General features: G+C 32.2%; 2 protein-coding genes across 2 annotated transcripts in view; one reads left to right on the forward strand and one right to left on the reverse strand.

Moving 5' to 3' along the window:
• The window catches only part of LOC114336418 (uncharacterized), a 407,921-nt gene that overhangs the window by 220,301 nt on the left and 167,372 nt on the right, over positions 1–20,248 (reverse strand). The gene's annotated exons all lie outside the window — the stretch shown is intronic.
• LOC126881686 (syntaxin-1A-like) overlaps positions 1–20,248 on the forward strand; it is a 38,211-nt gene that overhangs the window by 11,081 nt on the left and 6,882 nt on the right. Inside the window, exons 4-5 of the mRNA XM_050646093.1 lie at positions 2,525–2,850; positions 6,300–6,437. Coding sequence (XP_050502050.1) covers positions 2,525–2,850; positions 6,300–6,437 — 464 coding nt within the window. The remainder of the gene's footprint in view (positions 1–2,524; positions 2,851–6,299; positions 6,438–20,248) is intronic.

The following is a 20,248-nucleotide window of genomic DNA, read 5'->3' on the forward strand; positions in this document are numbered from 1 at the left end:
TAATTTAAGACATTTTTAACCAGTCGCTTATCATACAAAATTCAATTATCTTTATTTAATTTCCCTACTAATTTGTTCCAAAATGAAGTTATAAGCAAAGAAAATAGAAAAAAATCGATGTTTTTCGAAATTTTTAAATACTTTAATTTTTTTATTAATGTTCCGGGCATTTTTGAGAAGGAGCAAAAGTCAATTATAATTATTGAAGTTGTTACCTAACTTAATCTGAAAAAATCCGAATGCCACCTCGCTCATCCAAAAATAGACCTTTTTTCACAGATCTGCCCTGGTCGAATTATGAATTTTCTTAAAAAAATATTGAACACAGAGAAAAACAACCATAAACGCACTTTTATTGAGATGGTGCATATCAGCATCAGTTTTAATAGTCTGGGCAGATTATTGGAAAAAAAGGCCATTTTTGGGAAAAGTGCTATTGTTTTAATAAACAAAGCTCTCTGAAATCGTGTTTTTTTTTCAATTATAGCTCGGTAGCTCAGAAGATTTTAACTTTATAATAAAAATACCCATGGTAAATTCACCGTAATTTAATTCTACATAGAGCCGTACACCGTAATTGTACATTTTTTCCCGATTTGTTTCGACAAAAATTGTTCTCGGAAAATCCAGGTTTTCCAAATAAAATCTTTACTTTTCAACAAAAATTTTAGGTAAGTAATTATTTATCAATAATTAAATAACTTGGAGAAATAAAAGCTTTGGTATACATTATATTTTCAGAAGCCGGTGGAAATTGACCAAGTAGTTTAGCAACAAGTAAATTATTAATTAACAATTTACGGTCTCAGTAATAATCATAATAATTACGATACACCAGAATAGCTATGATTTTCGTATAGATATGAGCTACACCTATCTAAAGTAATTTACAGAATTCAAATTTAACTACTTGAGTGGCCTATTACAGCTATTAAAGCTATAAAGCTGTAAAAAATTTAAGCTACAAAAATTTTTTTGGCTTATAAACAAATAGAATATCTCGACAACTATTAGATTAAATATGATCAAGAAAACGGTATTAAAAAGGACGTCGCAGGACGCTTTTTTTTTTAAAGAAAAAAAAATAATTGCAATGCCCGGTTCCTGAGATACTATTATACTGAGATACCTTATAGGCATTTACGACGAAGTTATCAACAGTAATTTTCGAACCACTACCTTTTTATTGCGGTCTTCTTTCTATAAATATAGAAATATAGAAAGAATAATTCTTATTTTAATAAATTTTGTGGAAGTATTGAAAATAAAAGTATTCAGGATTTTATTGTTAGATAAAATGAACTTCCATCAAGTAACGGTCGAATTGATCAATTACCAAATTATTTCATTTGTTTTTATTCTGATTATACAGGGTGTCCAGAAACTCTACCGACAAACGAAGACAGGAGATTCCTCAGATAATTTTAAGACATTTTAACCTAATTCGTCTAGTCCGAAAATGCTTCCTAAGGGAGCTAGAGCTCTTTGAATATGGCGTCTTGTAATTAGATTTTCTTAAATATCTCCAGAACGCTTCTAGTTAGAAAAACGAAAATTGGTACACACATTTATCTTATAGAGATAAATTGATTTCATCCATTGTGAATTTCTAGTACCAGTCATAGGCGTCCTTTTTGGGTGGGGCAACGGTTATTTTATCGCATAACTTTTTTGTCTTTAAGTTTTAAGCATTTTTGATACTGGGTTATTAAACTGTGATGTATTCTAGTACTAAAAGATACTCTTGTTTTAAGTCGGTAGGATACACCGTTTTCTAGAAAAATCGATTTGAAAATTTTTCGTTTTTTGAATATCAAAAAAAAAAATTTCAAAAAAAACTATTTAGAAAAACGAAAACTGGTACGTTTATTTATATTCCAGAGATGAATCGATTTCATTAATGGCGAAGTTCTAGTACCGGTCATAAGCGTCCGTTTTGGGTAGGTCAACGGTTATTTTATCGCATAACTTTTTTGTCTTTAATTTTTAAGAATTTTTGACACTAAATTATTCAATTATGAGGTATTCTAGTACTAAAAGGTACTCTTGCTTTAAGTTGGTAAAATACACCGTTTATTTTTGAAAATTTTTTCAATTTTTTTTCAATATTAGGAACAAAAAATTTTCAAGTCGATTTTTCTAGAAAACGGTGTGTCCTACCGACTTAAAACAAGTGTAAAACAAGAGTAAAGACAAAAAAGTTATGCGATAAAATAACCGTTGCCCCACCCAAAAAGAACGCCTATGACTGGTACTAGAAATTCACAATGGATGAAATCGATTTATCTCTAGAAGATAAATATGTGTACCAATTTTCGTTTTTCTAACTAGAAGCGTTCTGGAGATATTTAAGAAAAACTAATTACAAGACGCCATCTTCAAAGAGCTCTAGCTCCGTTAGGAAACATTTTCGGACAAGGTAAATTGGGTTAAATTGTCTTAAAATTATCTGAGGAATCTCCTGTCTTCGTTTGTCGGTAGAGTTTCTGGACACTCTGTATAATATATTTTTTTACTTTTTTAGACCTCACCGATAAAATCGAGGCGCTATTCCAAAACAACACCAGTATATGTCACAAAATCAATGGAAAATTAAAAGAAATAGAAGCAGAAATAAAATCAGCCAATACCGACTCAGCGGAAGGCAGGATAAAGTTAATACAGCTGAATACGTTAAAAACACGTTATACGAAAATTTTTAAAATCAACAATACGGAATTGGAAAATTTTAGGAATATTCAAAAAGAGAATTTGGAAGCTCAGCTCAGAGCTAAAGGAGTTAGAGTGACTGACGAAGAACTTGAGTCATTACTTGACAATAAAAGTGATATACAGATTTTTACAGAAAATGTAAGTTTTTTATTTTGAGTATAAAGCTCTTCTTCTTCTTCTTATACTTGTTGTAGATGTGTCGATCTGTTAATTCCGGCGTTGAAGTATTTCTTGAGAGGCAGACTGCCAGCTATCTCTTTATCTTTTTGGTGGTTTCCCCGGTGGACGCTTGCCAGCTGGTTTTCCTTCTAGCGCAATTATTGGTAGTCTATGCTCCTGCCTTCTTTTTACATGACTGAACTATTCTCTTCGCCTTTGCCTAATGCTTTTGTCTGATGCAAGTTTTATAAATTCTAGCTTTGCTGTCCATTCTCATATATGGGTTATTCAATACATCTCTCAAACATGCGTACATGACTGCGGCCTTATTTAGTTGGCCTCTTAGGTCTCTGGCTGGCTATAACTTGATAAGTCTACACCTAGATATTTGAACTCGTTTAGCTCTCCCATGAGTTTCCCCTCTACAACGAGCTTGCATCTAACTGGATCTTTCGCAATGGTAATGCATTTTGTTTTCTGCGTGGATATGTTCATATTGAATCGTCGACATGCTTGATAGAATCGATAAAGTTGTCTTTGGAGGTCATCCTCATCCTCTGCAATCAGGGATGCATCATCTGCATAGCACACTATACTGATTATAATGTGACCGAGTCTGTGTCCTAGTTGTAGCGATTCCACATCTTCTATTATTTGATCCATTAGCATATTGAATAAAAATGGGCTGAGCTCTCTGCCTGATTCCCCCTAGTGTTGATATGTTGGCCGTATCTAAAAATATAAAAATTAAAATCGATCTGTTTTGGGATTTATCTTCAGAGTCGCCCATTCTCAAGGAAATTAATTTATTCCAACTCAAACGTCCTTTATGTGTCGTTTGTTTTAATTTTAATTTTTTGTCTTGTTATTGTTCATTTGTTTTATGACTTCCACAATGTGTGCCGGTATTCTTTTTTGCTTTATTTTCTGTAATATATCGCTGTAATATATATAAGTATAAAAATGAATGGATGACCGAGGAGATTCTAGATCTCATGGAAGCAAGGCGATCTTATAAAACCAAAGACAAAAACATGTATAATATTATACACACAGAAATAAGGAGAAAGATCAGAGAGGCAAAGGAAAGATGGTATAGTGACAGATGCGCAGAGATTGAACAGTTGGTAGAGAAACATGATAACTTAAACCTTCATAAGAAAATTAGTGAAATAACAGGCACTAATATTAAGAAAAAATCAAACATACTGCTGGATAAAAACGGAAAAATAATTATAGACGTAGGTGAAAGGCTTAAAAGATGGCAGGAATATATTCAAGAGCTATTTAAAGACGAACGGACTGAAATAGTACTAGAGCGGGAAAAGTTCGACAACGGCCCAGACATAACAGAAGATGAGGTACTAGAGGCGATAAAGCGAACAAAGAACAACAAGGCAACAGGTCCTGACCAAATACCTGTAGACATAATACGGTTAATAGAGGACCAGCAAATTGGAATATTGGTCGACTTATTTAATACAATATACAGTACAGGAATCATTCCCAGAGATTGGCTGCTGTCAACGTTCATAACACTGCCAAAAAAACCAAATGCAAAAGAATGCCAAGACCACCGGATAATAAGTTTAATGAGTCATACACTCAAAATATTTTTAAAAATTATACACCGGAGAATACATAACAAACTTGAGCAGGACATAAGCGACACGCAATTTGGATTTAGAAATGCAATGGGAACGAGGGAAGCCCTGTTCGCTGTAAATGTACTTGTGCAAAGGTGCATGGATGTTAATCAGCCAGTATATATGTGTTTCTTGGATTACAACAAAGCCTTCGATAAGGTCAGACATAACCGCCTTATCGAATTACTTGAAAAGAAAAACTTAGATATGAGGGACATCAGGATCATTAGTGCTATCTATTATAATCAGATCGCTGTGGTAAAAGAGAACAACGCCTTTTCAAATGAAATACGTATTGAGAGGGGCGTCAGACAGGGCTGTGTCCTGTCTCCTACTTTGTTCAATTTGTATTCAGAGGAAATAATCCAGGAAGCACTAGAAGACCTAACCACGGGAATAAAAGTAAATGGTCGACCAATCAATAATATACGGTTTGCCGACGACACTATTTTATTAGCCGAATATCTTGAGGATTTACAACAAATGGTTGACAGAGTGGTAGAAGTCAGCCAAGAAAATGGACTGTCCCTAAACACAAAAAAGACACAATTTATGGTAATCACAAAAGTTCAACAGCGCCAAGAAAGCATAACAATACATGGAGAACAAATTAAAAAGGTTGAAAAATATAAATATTTGGGTACAATAATTAATGAAACTAATGAGTACACAGAAGAGATTAAAGCAAGAATAGGACAGGCAAGAAATGCTTTCAACAAACTAAAAAAAGTACTCTGTAGCAGGGACATTACAATTTCTTTAAAGATAAGACTTCTGAGATGCTACGTGTTCTCCGTATTATTCTATGGGTTGGAGGCTTGGACATTAAAGAAGGATGTTTCGGACAGATTAGAAGCCTTCGAGTTATGGGCCTACAGAAGAATATTAAGAATAAGTTGGGTGGATAGAGTCACGAATATCGAGGTGTTGAGAAGAATGGGAAAAGATAAAGAGGTTTTAAATACAATTAAAGTCAGAAAACTGCAATATCTGGGACATGTTATGAGGGGCGAGCGTTATAACTTGTTACAATTGATAATGCAAGGAAGAATACAGGGTAGAAGGAGTCGCGGAAGAAGACGCATCTCCTGGTTAAACAATTTGAGAGCTTGGTTTAATTGCACTTCTGCTGATCTCTTTAGAGCAGCGGTATCGAAAGTGCGAATTGCCGTGATGGTTGCCAACCTTCTTAGAGGAGATGGCACATGAAGAAGAAGAATATCGCTAAGTCTCACTCTGTAAAATGCTTTTGTTAGGTCTATGACGCATCTTCATTGGCCGGTCCTTTGCGAGGTATGTGTTGGACGGGGCAGTTAGGTCACTTGGTCTGCAGAACGTACGCGAAAAGTGCCAGAGGAGAGTTGGGAGTAAGATCGACGGGTCAGTGTATATACTCGCTAAGAGTGGTCCCAGACCCGTGGGCTGGAGAAAGAGGGGATGAGTTCAGTTGGTAGACGATCCGGAACGGTGAAGCGATCCCCTTGTAAAATGTCTAGATAGATATCTAATTATATAATAAACATTTGGGTTTGTGCTGCAAATTTTTATCTCTAATGCATTCCAACATACACAGCATATGAATATTATGACAATTATTATATTCTGTGTGTATTTATCTCAATTCATATTCCAGTGGCTTCCGATCTAAATATAGATCGGTATGGTAGAGCAACAAAATTAAAATAAATAAGGTTTTGACATTTTTCTTAGTTGTTACTGAGTTACACTTTTTACCAATAGTTGCTGAGCATTAATGTTAAACATAAGATTTGATTTTTTTAGATTATAGCGGAAACACAAGAGGCCAAACGGATTTTGGCCGATATTGAGGAAAGACACCAACAATTGTTGAAGATAGAAAGTATGTTATTAGAAGTTAGGGATCTTTTTCTACAAATGGCCATATTGGTAGAGGCACAGGTAATTGATTGTTTTTTAATGGCTTCAGTAATTGTTTTTACTCACTGTCCTATTTTCTTCTTTTTTTTTTGTAAAACCCTGATAATAAAACGTTTGTTAAACCGTCAACACACGCCCTGATAACGTGACCTCCTGGCACGACAAAATCCCCAGACCATTTTTGTCGGGGTCAGCTCTACAGATGTCCTGACAAAACGTAAAATTATTATTTTACTTATATTTTGTCTAAACATAATGCGTATAAGCCATATTTTTTGAATTTCTAACGTCATAATTGGGAGTACAAAATTGCAACGGATTAAAATATACAGCATAAAAGTAATAAATTCTCACAGTTAACACGTCATTTGTGCATGAATAGATCATTAACGAATACGAAACAACTTACGAAAATGGTAAATGGTATATGTCAAATTATCATTTTATTTACATTTTTTCTATATAAGCTATATTTTTTAATTTCTAACAGTACAATTGGAGTAAAAAAATGTAAAAATATACTGTACCAGGTAGTAAATCATTAGACCAGGGCGGATCTGTGAAAAAAACGTCTATTTTTGGAGGTGCGAGGTGCCATTCGGATTTTTGCATATAAAGTATGGTGACAGTTTCAGTAATAATAATTGACTTATGCTTCAAATATGCCCGAAACATTAATAAAAAAATTAAAATATTGAAAAATTTCGAAAAACATCGATTTTTTTTTAAATTTCTTTGTTTATAACTTTAAAAAGATTCATTTTCGAACAAAGTCGTACTGAAATAAAACAAAGATAATTTAATTTTGTATGATAAAAGATTGGTTAAAAATGTCTTAAATTATTACCCTTTCTGCTAAATAGCAATAAATACAAAATAAGGGGGCAAAATAATCCTGTATTTCATCGGTGTATGGTTCCGTGTAATGCGGACGTGTATTTTGTGAGCTCCATAGTGAAATGTTTTAAAATATGGTAAAAACAGGAAAATAAATGTATACAAGTGCATCAGTGGATGAGCATCTAAACTGTAAGACATAATATCTTTTTAATTTTTATCTACAACTAATATTTTGAAAATGGACTATTAGAAAAACTAAAGCAAAACACATACTTAACATAGTTGTTATTTTGGCAACAACCGCAAAAACCTCAATCGAACCGTAAACATTCATTAAATATTATAATGCACGAAAACATGTCACAGCCAACCAATGCCGAAATATTAGACGAAATTAAGAAAATAAGAAATTTGGTAGAAGCAAGTGAAGTTCGAATATTATTAAAGATAGAAGAAAAGTTAAATAAAGAAATTAAAACATTAGAAAAAGAAAACTTAATATTAAAAGAGAAAGTAGAGCTATTAGAAAGACAAAATAAAAAAATAATATTGTAATATTCGGTATTAAACAAAATATACCAGATGTATCAGTGGATAGTGTTTGTAATAAATTAAATAATTTGTTGAATTTACAATTGGAAGTCGATCATATTAATAACGTTTATAGTCTGGGAAAGTCACCAGAAGCACCGATAAAAGTAGAATTTATATCTAACATCAATAAAACAAAAATTCTCAGAAATTGTTCTAAATTGAAGGGTTCAAACATTATAATATCACATGATCAAACAACAGCTCAGCGAGAAACATATGCAATACTTAGCAGACATCTAAAAAGATTAAAAAATTCATCGAATAAGTGCTACATTAAAGGTGAAAAACTGTTTGTTGATAGCACAGTATTTACTGCTCCAGACATATTAGAAATTGAAGAAATTGAAGCGACAAGGAATCAAATACAGGCAAACAGCGCTCCCAACACCCCCAAAAGAGGCACAACCGAAAAATCGTCAGTTGCAGATATAGATTAGAAAAAGTACCAAAACCAACAAATCCGACATCAAAGACTAGTGAAACAAAATCCAGAACACGTTTTGGATCCACAAATAAAAAATAGTGGGTACTTGCTATCAATAGGATAGTTGTTAGATGTAAATTTATAGTGTTGTAAACTGTTTATTTGTTAGTATAGAAGTAATATTCTTATCGATTTGCGGTACACATAATTAGTGATAATATTAATAACAATGGATCAATATATTCGGGAGTTTGAAATATACTCATTACCAACTTACACTCTGGACACACTAGAAGAATGTTCACAGATTTTAGAAATAAATAAAAACAATCAAAATTTAAAAATTTTGCATATGAATATTCGCAGTATAAACAAAAATCTAGATGAATTTTTAATAACATTAAATAAAATTAATTCTGATATTGACTGTATAATCTTAAGTGAAACATGGGAAATAATTGATATAAATGTATTTGATGTTCCGGGATATGATGTATATAGTGAGAGCCATTACAATCAAAACGATGGTGTTGTTATATACATAACATCTTTAAAGTACAAATTTGAAATACTTCCTTTTTATAATAATATAAATTTGTTGCAAATTCAGATAAAACTAGAAAATCGTCAATTAATTAAAGTGACTGCTTTGTACAGATCACCCAGTACTAACTTAAATGATTTTAATCACAGTTTGTATGAGTTTCTAGAAAAGACTGAGACTGATTCAGATGAGTATGTTGTATTTGTGGGAGATATAAACATTGACTTGTTGCAACCTGATGATAACTACACTGCCGAGTACTTAAATATTTTAAGTGAGTTTGGCTATATCTCAACAATAAATGAACCTACTAGGGTTCAGGCCAGCAGCAAGTCATGTTTAGATCATATTTTTTTGAAAACAGAAGTTAACAATTTGGAATATGTTTTGCCACTAGTCTTGAAATCTTCAGTTACTGATCATTATATAACAATTCTACAATTAGTAACTGGTGGAAGCATACAAAAAAACGCTCGAAAATTCAGAAATATTATTAATACAACAAAGTTAACTTATACATTTCAAAATACTAAATGAGATTCAATATATTCTTTACAGGACCCAGAAGTTGCGACGAATACATTTATGAGAATCTTGAAACATAACCTGGAAGCGTGTAGTGAGAAAAAACAGATAAGAAGGAAACGTGATAAAATCGCTCCTTGGATAACAAGCGCACTGCTAATTTCTGTAAATAAAAAAAATAAAATGTATACTGAACTTCATAAAGACCCAAATAACATTATTCTAAAAAACAGATACAAAATATACAGAAATAAATTAACTTCGCTAATACAAAAAGCAAAATTTCGATATTACCAACAGCAAATTGAGAGCAACGAAGGCAACTGTCAAAGTCTATGGAAAGTGGTACAACAAATTACCAAGACGAAAAAACGAGATGAAGGAATTGACAGTATAAAGCAAGCAAACACAAACAAATTATTAAGCGAAAAGTTGGATATTACTAATGAATTCAATAAACATTTTAGTGAAATCGGTAAAAAAGTGGCAACTGAAATACATCAAGATCATGAATACATTTCTAACAGACATACTGTCTCTAATTCTTTTGTATTTGCACCGATTACAAGTGATGAAAAAAAAATATAATATTCGGATTAAAAAATGGTAAAGCAGTCGGTATTGACAATATAAAAGCAGAAACAATTAAAAGTATTTCTGATTATATCACTGAACCTTTGACATACATACTGAATAAATGTGTGGACAGTTCTATTTATCCTTCAGCTTTTAAACATGCTATTGTGACTCCAGTATATAAAAAAGGAAACTCGACTGATATGAATAACTATCGACCTATATCTCTCATTACCCACATTTCAAAAATATTTGAAAATGTAATCAAAACTAGATTAGTATCTTACCTAGGAAAGTACAAAATACTTTCAGAAAAACAATTTGGTTTTAGGGAAAATACATCCACAAAAGATGCCATTCTTTCACTGACCTCAAAAATAAATAAATCTCTTAATGAAAGTAAGCCGTGTTTGTGCATATTTATAGATCTATCAAAAGCTTTTGACACAGTTAGTCATCATTTACTTTTGCAATCTATGGAAGATATTGGTATACGAAATAAATCACTAAAACTGTTTGATAGTTATCTAACTAACAGACAACAAACTGTAAAAATAAGCGATGTAGAGAGTAGTCCACGTATTATTGATTATGGAGTTCCACAAGGTTCAATACTTGGACCTATCCTGTTTAATATATATATAAATGGTTTATTTTCATTGGAATCTACTGGAAGCATTATCGGCTTTGCAGATGACACCGTAATATTCTATAATGCTACCAATTGGGAAGAACTAAAACATACAGCTGAAATTGACTTTCTAAAAATTAAAAAATGGTTGGACTATAAATTATTAACAGTCAACCTAAGTAAAACCAATTATCTACCATTTAGTTGCTATTCTTCGGGTGCTCCTCAATTTAACCACTTATGTATTACACAATCAATGTCCATTGCACCTGAAAAATACTGTACAAATTTAGAAAACTAAAACAACTGGTACCTACCAATCACTTGAAAACTTTATATTTTGCATTGGTTGAAACTCATCTGCGATATGGAATTTTAGTATGGGGTTTAACTTTTAAAACACATATCACCTCCCTAGAAATTATACAAAGAAAATATCTTAAATTAATCTTGTCCAGAAGTACAGTGTATGCATCTGATAGTCTATATACTGAAATGAAAATTTTGGATGTAAGACAGTTATACTATCTGTGTTCTGGCATCAGGTATTATTCAAATAAAAGTTTAGATGCACTACCAACACACCAATATAATACTCGTCAAAGAGACCATTTTATTGTTCCTCTTATGAATAAAACTAGTACACAAAAATCGTATACTTACATGGCTCCCAAACTATATAATACTATTCCGGACTATATTAGGTACATTGTTAATTTATATAGTTTTAAACACCAATTGAAAATATTTCTTTTGAATACAGCCAGATCAATTATACACAACTACTTTTATATATTATAATGATCGATTGGTAGATTGAATTGTTAGATTTAAATGTTTTTGTTACCTTTTATTATATTATTAGACATTAATATTTTTAACTTAAATTGATTTTTATAAATTTTATATTGTACATATTGTTGAATTTATATTTCCCTCGAATTAAATAATCTATATTATTTTAATTTCAAATTTTTATACATAGTTTTATAGATTATAAATTATACCTATTTATATTATTATGTAACCGAAACAAGTGTGTAGACACTTATCGGTATATGTACTACTTTACTCAAATATTTTATTTATATATGTATACAAAGCTGTAATTTTTATGAATAAAGTTCATTCATTCATTTATTCAATGATTTTCAACCACTTTGGCTGCACTTAGAACTTTCGTAATTCGCTTAGAAAATTCTTACATACATACTTAAATCATACAAAATACTTAACACAACATACTCAAACATACTTAAATCGTTCACCAAATTTCATTAAAATCGACCTGATAGATTTTGCAGAATAATTTTGCAATCTAATTTTTTTTAAAAAAGCTCAAATTATTTAAGAACTTTCTGAAGAAAAAGTAGACAATTTAGAAGTTTGCTAATTTTTTTTTAAATATAAAGAGGTTCTCTATCTATCTAATACACTTTACAGAATTAAAATCGGAATATTTAAGCGGCCTCGGCACTGTTTTAAAGTTATGAACAATTTTTTGGCTTATAAAAAAATACAGTGAGGACGTTTGAGTTGGCATAAATTCATTTCCTCGAGAATAGGCGTCTCTGGAGATAAATCCCGAAACAGGTCGATTTTTATTTTTAACTTCTAATTTTTTGGTATATACATCATACTAGTGACGTCATCCATCTGGGCGTGATGACGTAATCGATGACTTTTTTAAATGAGAATAGGTGCCGTGTGATAGCTCAATCAAAAGGCTATTCAATTTTGTATTCAGTAATATAAACATTAACATAATTATTTATACAAGGTATTAAAAACATTGAATTTAATTAATTCCGTCATTAGATTACGTCATCACACCTAGATGGATAACGTCACTAGTACGATATGCCAAAAAATTATAATATAAAAATTAAAATCGATCTGTTTTGGGATTTATCTTCAGAGTCGCCCAATCTCAAGGAAATTAATTTATTCCAACTCAAACGTCCTCACTGTATTTGTTTATAAGCCAAAACATTGTTTATAACTTTAAAACAGTGCTGAGGTCGCGTAAATAATCCGAGGATACAATACAAAAAATACAGTGAGGACGTTTGAGTTGGCATAAATTCATTTTCTCGAGAATAGGCGTCTCTGGAGATAAATCCCAAAACAGGTCGATTTTTATTTTTAAATTCTAATTTTTTGGTATATATGTAGGTTTTCTTTAAAGACAATCGAAACAAAAGTCCGTTTGATGTTTAACAGTTTTAATTAATAAAATAGATAGCTAAATTATTGATACTATTAAATTGACGAAATGTAAAAGTGCTTGTGTAAATGCGACTAAAATCTTACGTGTTCTTATTCTTACAAAAAAAGAAATGTATTTATAGATAATTTGCGTCTAATCAATATAATACCCGTCTTAATTCGTCTTTTAACGTCTTATTATCCCTAAGAACACGTCCGTTGCGTTTATGATGTTAAAATCGACTAAATGTATTCGTTCTCGTTCCCTACGCTAAAACAAACCCTCTTAGGCTAATCTCTTTTTTCGTGTGAAAGAACCCAATTAAAATTGGTTCAAAGTATGTACCGACCCGCCGCCGTCTTTTTCCAATAAACTAAAACTATAAAGTAGTCCGCTACCGTCGCCGTAATCAATTCGTTCTGCACATCTGGGCCAACGTCCATATGTGTAGACCCTTATCCCGTTCTCGTACTAATAATTAAGAAAAATAATATACAGGGGAATTTAAAATATAAGGTAAACTATTTACAATCCTACATATATATCATACTAGTGACGTCATCCATCTGGGCGGGATGACGTAATCGATGACTTTTTTAAATGAGAATAGGTGCCGTGTGATAGCTCAATCAAAAGGCTATTCAATTTTGTATTCAGTAATATAAACATTAACATAATTATTTATCAAGGAATTAAATCACGAATAAACTTTATATGATGGAATTGTGGCGTTCCTCAGACCTTCTTCCTCGGGTCAATCCATGCCAAGTGGTCCAATATAAATTAAGTTGGTTGCTTGACTTTTTTTAATATTTTTTATTTTTCTACCTTATAAACTTCTGTCTATAGAGAGTACAAAATCGCATTCATTGTATTTAAAAAAATATTTTGCCGATGCCATTTTTGTTAAAGCGTATCGATCAGTTTCACGGAAAACATGGCTTCGCTCTTTAGCCAATATTTTCACTGAGGTTTGTCCTAGAACAATAACTCAAAAACCAAACTTTTTAGAAAAGTATGCTCTAAAAAAAGGTTTATAGCTTATTTAATTTCAAACTACCCCTAAGGCCTTAAATGAACCTCAAAATTTGAAAAGGTAAACTGATAAAATGCCATTTTCAGCATTTTTTAACAACATAAGGCAAGCCGATAATGAATTGTAATTTTTTTCTGGAAAAGACATAGGTAGATACTTTAAATAAAAAAGTTTGAGCTTTGAGACTTAGTAAATTAAAAAAAAACTCAAAAATGTAATTTTTTGAAAAATCTCAAAGTTTTACTCCTTATATCTCTGATGGGCATGGATGAAAAAATTTGAAATTTGACTCAATGTTAGCCCGTAGCAAGTAGAATAATAAAGAGTAAAAATTTGGAGTTGCAGACTTACGTCATATAGAAGTTACAGGCCTGAAAAAATGGCCAAAAATCAAAATGGTCAAAATTTGAGCGTTTGCGGGAAGGGTAATTAAAATTCAAATAAACTGTCTAATGAAATAAAAATTAATCTATTTATCTATTTAACAAAATAGAACTTCATGCCATTAAACTATCTGTAGTATATTATAAAAGAAGAAGAAAGAAGGGGGTGATTATGTGGGGATTTCGAGTAGTTGTGCCAACAAAGTTACGAAAACAATTGCTGTTAGAGTTACACAATACACATGAAGGGATTTCCAAGATGAAAGCAAATGCACGAGCTTATTTTTGGTGGCCAACTTTAGATACAGACATTGAATCTTATGTAAATAGTTGCAATATTTGTTTAGGCTTGAGATCAGAACCAAGTAAAGTTAAACTTATATCATGTGAAAAGGGAACATGTATGTTTGAGAGGGTGCATGCTGATTTTCTACGTCCCATAAGAAATAAAATGATTTTGATAATCATCGATACTTTTACAAAATGGCCAAAAGAACATATTATGAATAATTTGACTGCTGCTGAGACTATTGAAAAATTTAGAGATTGTTTTGCTCGGTTTGGGTTACCTAAAGTAGTTAATAATAATAATAATAGAGTTTATTTGTAGCAACCTAGTACATAATAAATAAACCCAGTTTCTCACTGAAGTTGTTAGTCACGTGGACTACAACTTGTGCGTGAGGGTTAAATTTAGATTATAAAAATTGTTATAAAAGTTGTTACAGATAATGGCCCTCAATTTTCACCAGGTGAGTTTTCACGGTTTTTACATAATAACGGTATTAAACACTCTACATCACCACCATATCATCCAGCAACAAATGGGTTTGCAGAGAATTTTGTTAAGACATTTAAAGATGCTGTTGAAGGGATTGAAGGATGATGACAACTGTAATAATTCATTATAAACTGTAATCAGTAAATTTTTGTTCCATTATAGAAATTCAGTACACTGTACTACAGGTGTATCACCCTCCAGTCTTGCATTTAAACATAAAGTTAAAACTCGATTAGATTTGTTATGGACATGTAGTGGGAATCGGAGTTCTAAAGCAATAGATAATAAATTAAACAGTAATATACGAATTGAAACTTTTCAAGTAGGGGATAAAGTTCTTTGTAGAGATTATCGTTATCCTAATCGTAAAACATGGGCAAAAGCAATAATAGATGAAATTGTAGGTGACAGAATATATTTGTGTAGGTTAACACACGAGGGTTTAATTTGGAAAAGACATTTAGACCAGATTTTGAGAGATAAGGGTTCTGATTCTAACTATGATAGTACCGGAGGGACCGGCCTGCAACTATAGACCTATTGCCTTACTACCGGTACTCTCCAAAATTATTGAGAGACTCATTAAAACTCGACTTCTGTCCTTTATCGTTAATAACAACATTTTATCACAAAATCAGTTCGGCTTTTTAACAAATAAATGTACCACTGATGCCATGTTTTCTGTACTACATGAGGTTTACCAAGCACTAAACAATAATCTTTATACTGCCACTGTTTTATGCGACTATGCCAAAGCTTTTGATTGTGTAAATCACGACATCTTGATTACAAAACTAAATTTCTATGGAATTCGAGGTATTTCTTTGAATTGGTTCCAATCCTACTTGAATAATCGGAAACAACTAGTTAGAGCAAATGATACTGACTCTAGTCTCAAAAACATCGTATGTGGAGTACCACAAGGTTCAGTATTGGGTCCTATACTGTTCCTTATCTTTATAAATGACATCACTAATTTAAAAATCAATGGGAAAATTTTTCTTTTTGCTGATGATACCAGTATCACTTGGAGCAACTCAACTATTGCATCACTTCATGAAACTATAACTTCGGATCTACTGACGATAAAGACCTGGTCTGACTCTAATTTGCTCTCTTTTAACGTAAATAAAACAGTAGCATTATCCTATAAAGGAGCTCTTCAACCTTTGCCTCTTAATAACAGCCAGATCAGTACCGTTGATTCTGTAAAATTTCTTGGTATTTTTTTAGACAGCAACCTCAAATGGTCCCTTCATATCGATTCGTTAAGTAAGAAACTCGCCTCAGCTTGCTATGCAATACGATCTGTCTCAAGGGAACTCAATTTAGCCTCTTCTAAAATAACATATTTTTCGTTGTTCGAGTCTGATCTTCGATATGGTCTTCCTTTTTGGGGTTCTAGTACAGCTGCTCAATTTGATGTCATTTTTAGATTGCAAAAAAGAGCAATAAGATATTTGTTTGGCCTCAGAAGATCTACACATTGCAGAAGTTACTTCAGAGATCACGAAATTTTAACACTTCCATCTTTATATATTCTAGAAACGGTTTGTTTAATTCATAAACACCTTCATGTCTTTCCATCAAGGCCCAATCATCTTTACTCCACCAGAAATTCAATCTTTGATATTTATTTACCGATTCCATCCACTGAGTTAGTAAAGAAATCTATATTATATTCCGCGAAGAAACTGTACAATCATCTTCCGTTACAACTTAAATCTGCAACATCTTTCCCTAAGTTCCGTAAAATGACAAAAGCCTATCTATCCAAAAGACCATATTATTCAATAGAAGAATTTCTTAATGAATAACTAAGAAAATTGGGTTCCATACGCAGTAGCATAAACTTGTCAGTTCCTTATGTTGTACCCAAAGTTGCCAACCCCAGCACAGAGCAAAACTGTAGATATACTTGAAAAAAACTGTAGAAAACTGTAAATATCAAATTAAAAAACAGTAAATCTACGTCTCTATCTTCTATGACACTTGACAGCAAAAGAAGAAGAAATGACAGATGACAGGTCATTTTGTTATATATGTCAAAATAAAGGTGGCGAAAATAACAAAAACTATTTTAGTTTTATTTAAAAAATATTAATACATAGTTTATAGACTCTAGACTCTATCAAGATCTGATTAACTACCACTAGTGCACCTATGCATATTCATAACTTTTTACTCAATACTCAATTAAATTAATCAAATATCAGGTTCAGGTAAATAATTGACCTAAAGTAAATAATGTGAATGTGTCATATGTCATTAATGTCATGTGTCGGTGTCGGTAAAACAAACATCTACCGAAATGATCTACGACTGTCCACCACTAACGCCAGCTATTAAATTGATTGACCGTTACCTCCTGTTCGATAGGTGTAAGGTTTACTTCAGTGTACAGACTGCCTAGCAAATAAAATAGATGACGCTAGCATCTTAAATAAAAAACTGTAGATTTTGATGCCTAAACTAAAAACTGAGAGAATTTACAGAAAACTGTGGTAGTTAGTCAGATCTTGATAGAGTCTAGAGTCTATAAACTATGTATTAATATTTTTTAAATAAAACTAAAATAGTTTTTGTTATTTTCGCCACCTTTATTTTGACATATATAACAAAATGACCTGTCATCTGTCATTTCTTCTTCTTTTGCTGTCAAGTGTCATAGAAGATAGAGACGTAGATTTACTGTTTTTTAATTTGATATTTACAGTTTTCTACAGTTTTTTTCAAGTATATCTACAGTTTTGCTCTGTGCTGGGGTTGGCAACTCTTGTACCTATTTTATTTTATTTGTTGTATGTTCAATTTGCAATTTATATATATTTTGCAATTAATTGTTTTTGTCTTGGCTTTTATATCTTATACTGTATATTATTGACGATTTATCTAATTTTAGTAAAAATTGTAGTTGTTATTTGTTATTTATATTATGTTTTTCTTTTGACTATATGTAAGCTTTGTCCATAAAATTGTAAAAATTTTCAGTGACAATAAAGCATATTTCTATTCTATTCTATTCTACCGCAGACGTTCGGAAACAATTAGCGTCTCTTTGCAAAGACAATGACGTCGACTTTGCAAAGTAACAAGACACTTACTCAATAGACACACTATACATTACTCCCCTGACTTAGTGATAAGTTATACAATTACGTGGCTAAAGGTTCTAGTTCTAAACCAAAGCCAGAATCAGAAAAAAAAAACTATGATAGTCTTAATGAAACCATTGTAACCGATGTAACTAATAATAATAATAGAATTAGTAGCAGTGTTGAACCCTTCTCAGCTTTAACAGAAGGGGAAGTGTTAAAACAAAGTGATATTGAAGCGAGAAATTTTGAAGAGACCGGTAATGCAATAGCAAGTGAAACAGTGGTTAGTGAGGTTAATGTGAAACCAGAGACCAAAGGAAGTGTGGCAGAAGTTCCGAGTAGGCCAAAAAGAAATATAAAACCTCCTGTGCGTTTAAACTTGTAGTGGGGAGGTATTGTAGTATATTATAAAAGAAGAAGAAAAGAATTTTGTTGATTGTCAACGGATAAGTTTCGTTAGGTTATAATTGTCTGTCAGAATATAAAATGTTGTAATTAAAGTTAATTTTTAATAATTCACATTTTCCCTTGCATCACATCACTATCCTAGCTTAAGACCTTAAAGATTTTAAAATGCTTAAGACCAAACATAGGAAAGCCTGTAACAATCTCATTAGAAAAGAAACAAGAGAAAAGAACAAAATCCTAAAAGTTACACAAACATTTTACCGTGATTTATATTCCTCAAACAAAGACCCAGATATCACTGCAAAGAAAAATCTTAAGAAAAAGATAATAAATGTCAACTCAGAAGTACTCCCTAATATAGAATCCTTCGAAATAAAACAAGCTATGGCACAAATAAAGAACAATAAGGCCCAGATGGAATACTTGCCGAAATGTTAAAGGAGGGGAGTGAAATTATTCTCGAAGAATTGAAAAATCTTTTCAACGAATGCCTTGACAAAGGAGAAGTCCCAGATGATTGAAAAGAAAGCTTGACAATAATTCTCTTCAAAAAAGGAGACAGGGGAGATCTGAAGAACTATAGGCCAATTTCCCTGTTGTCCCAAATGTAAAAACTGTTTATGAGAGTAATAACTAATAGGCTATCGTCGAAGCTTGATAGCTATCAACCGGTAGAGCAGGCAGGATTCCGAAAGGGCTACAGTACAGCGGATCATCTTCTTACTTCTTACAGTCAGAACGCTATTAGAGAAAGCCAATGAATAATACTTGAACTTATACATTGGCTTCGTTGATTATGAAAAGGCATTCGACTCCATAGAACTTTGGGCAATAGAGAGAGCTATGAACAACTGTAGGATATATTCTCGATACAGAATACTTATACATAATATTTATAAGAAAGCTACAATGAAAATACACATAGATGAGAAAACCAAAGCTATACCAATCAACAGAGGAGTTCGCCAGTGAGGCGTTATTTCACCAAAGCTGTTCACACTGCGACTTGAAGACGTGTTCAAAGACATTAACTGGGTAGATAAAGGAATAAATGTTAATGGAAGAAAACTGAGTCATTTGAGATATACTGACGACATTGTAATATTCGCTACAAGTTTCGAAGAAGTACAAACCATGATGACGCAAGTATTTCAAGCTTCGGAAAAAGAAGGTCTTAAGATGAACTTGGAAAAAACAAAAGTAATGACGAATACACCGAACATTACAAAAATAACGTTGAATGACATATATTTAGAAACAGTAAGCGAATACATCTACCTGGGACAGATAATGAAAGTTAACAATTAAAATTACTAGAAGAATAAGGTTAGCGTGGGCCGGATTTGGAAAACTGACTTGGATCTTGAAAAACACTAAAATAGAACAATATTTGAGAACCAGAGTTTACGATCAGTGTATCCTCCCTATATTTACGTATGGTTCACAGACGTGGACACTCACCAAGGCCAATATGGATAAAATAGTAAAGCCACAGAGAGCGATGGAAAGATTAATGCTCGGGGTGCATAGACAAAAAACAAATACATGGATTAGAAGCAAAACCAAAGTAAAAGACGCAGGAGAACATTCTGCCAAATTAAAATGGAGCTTCGCAGGACACAATGCCCGACTGAAGGATAAAATATGGAATCACGAAATACAACAATGAAGACCGTGGTTAGGAAGAAGAAGTAGAGGAAGGCCACAAATGAGATGGGCCGATGACATAAAGAAGTTTGGACGACACAACTGGAAACATGTTGCGCAAAATAGACAACACTGG

The sequence above is a fragment of the Diabrotica virgifera genome, chromosome 3 (assembly GCF_917563875.1).
Source record: "Diabrotica virgifera virgifera chromosome 3, PGI_DIABVI_V3a".
Lineage (NCBI taxonomy): Eukaryota > Metazoa > Arthropoda > Insecta > Coleoptera > Chrysomelidae > Diabrotica > Diabrotica virgifera.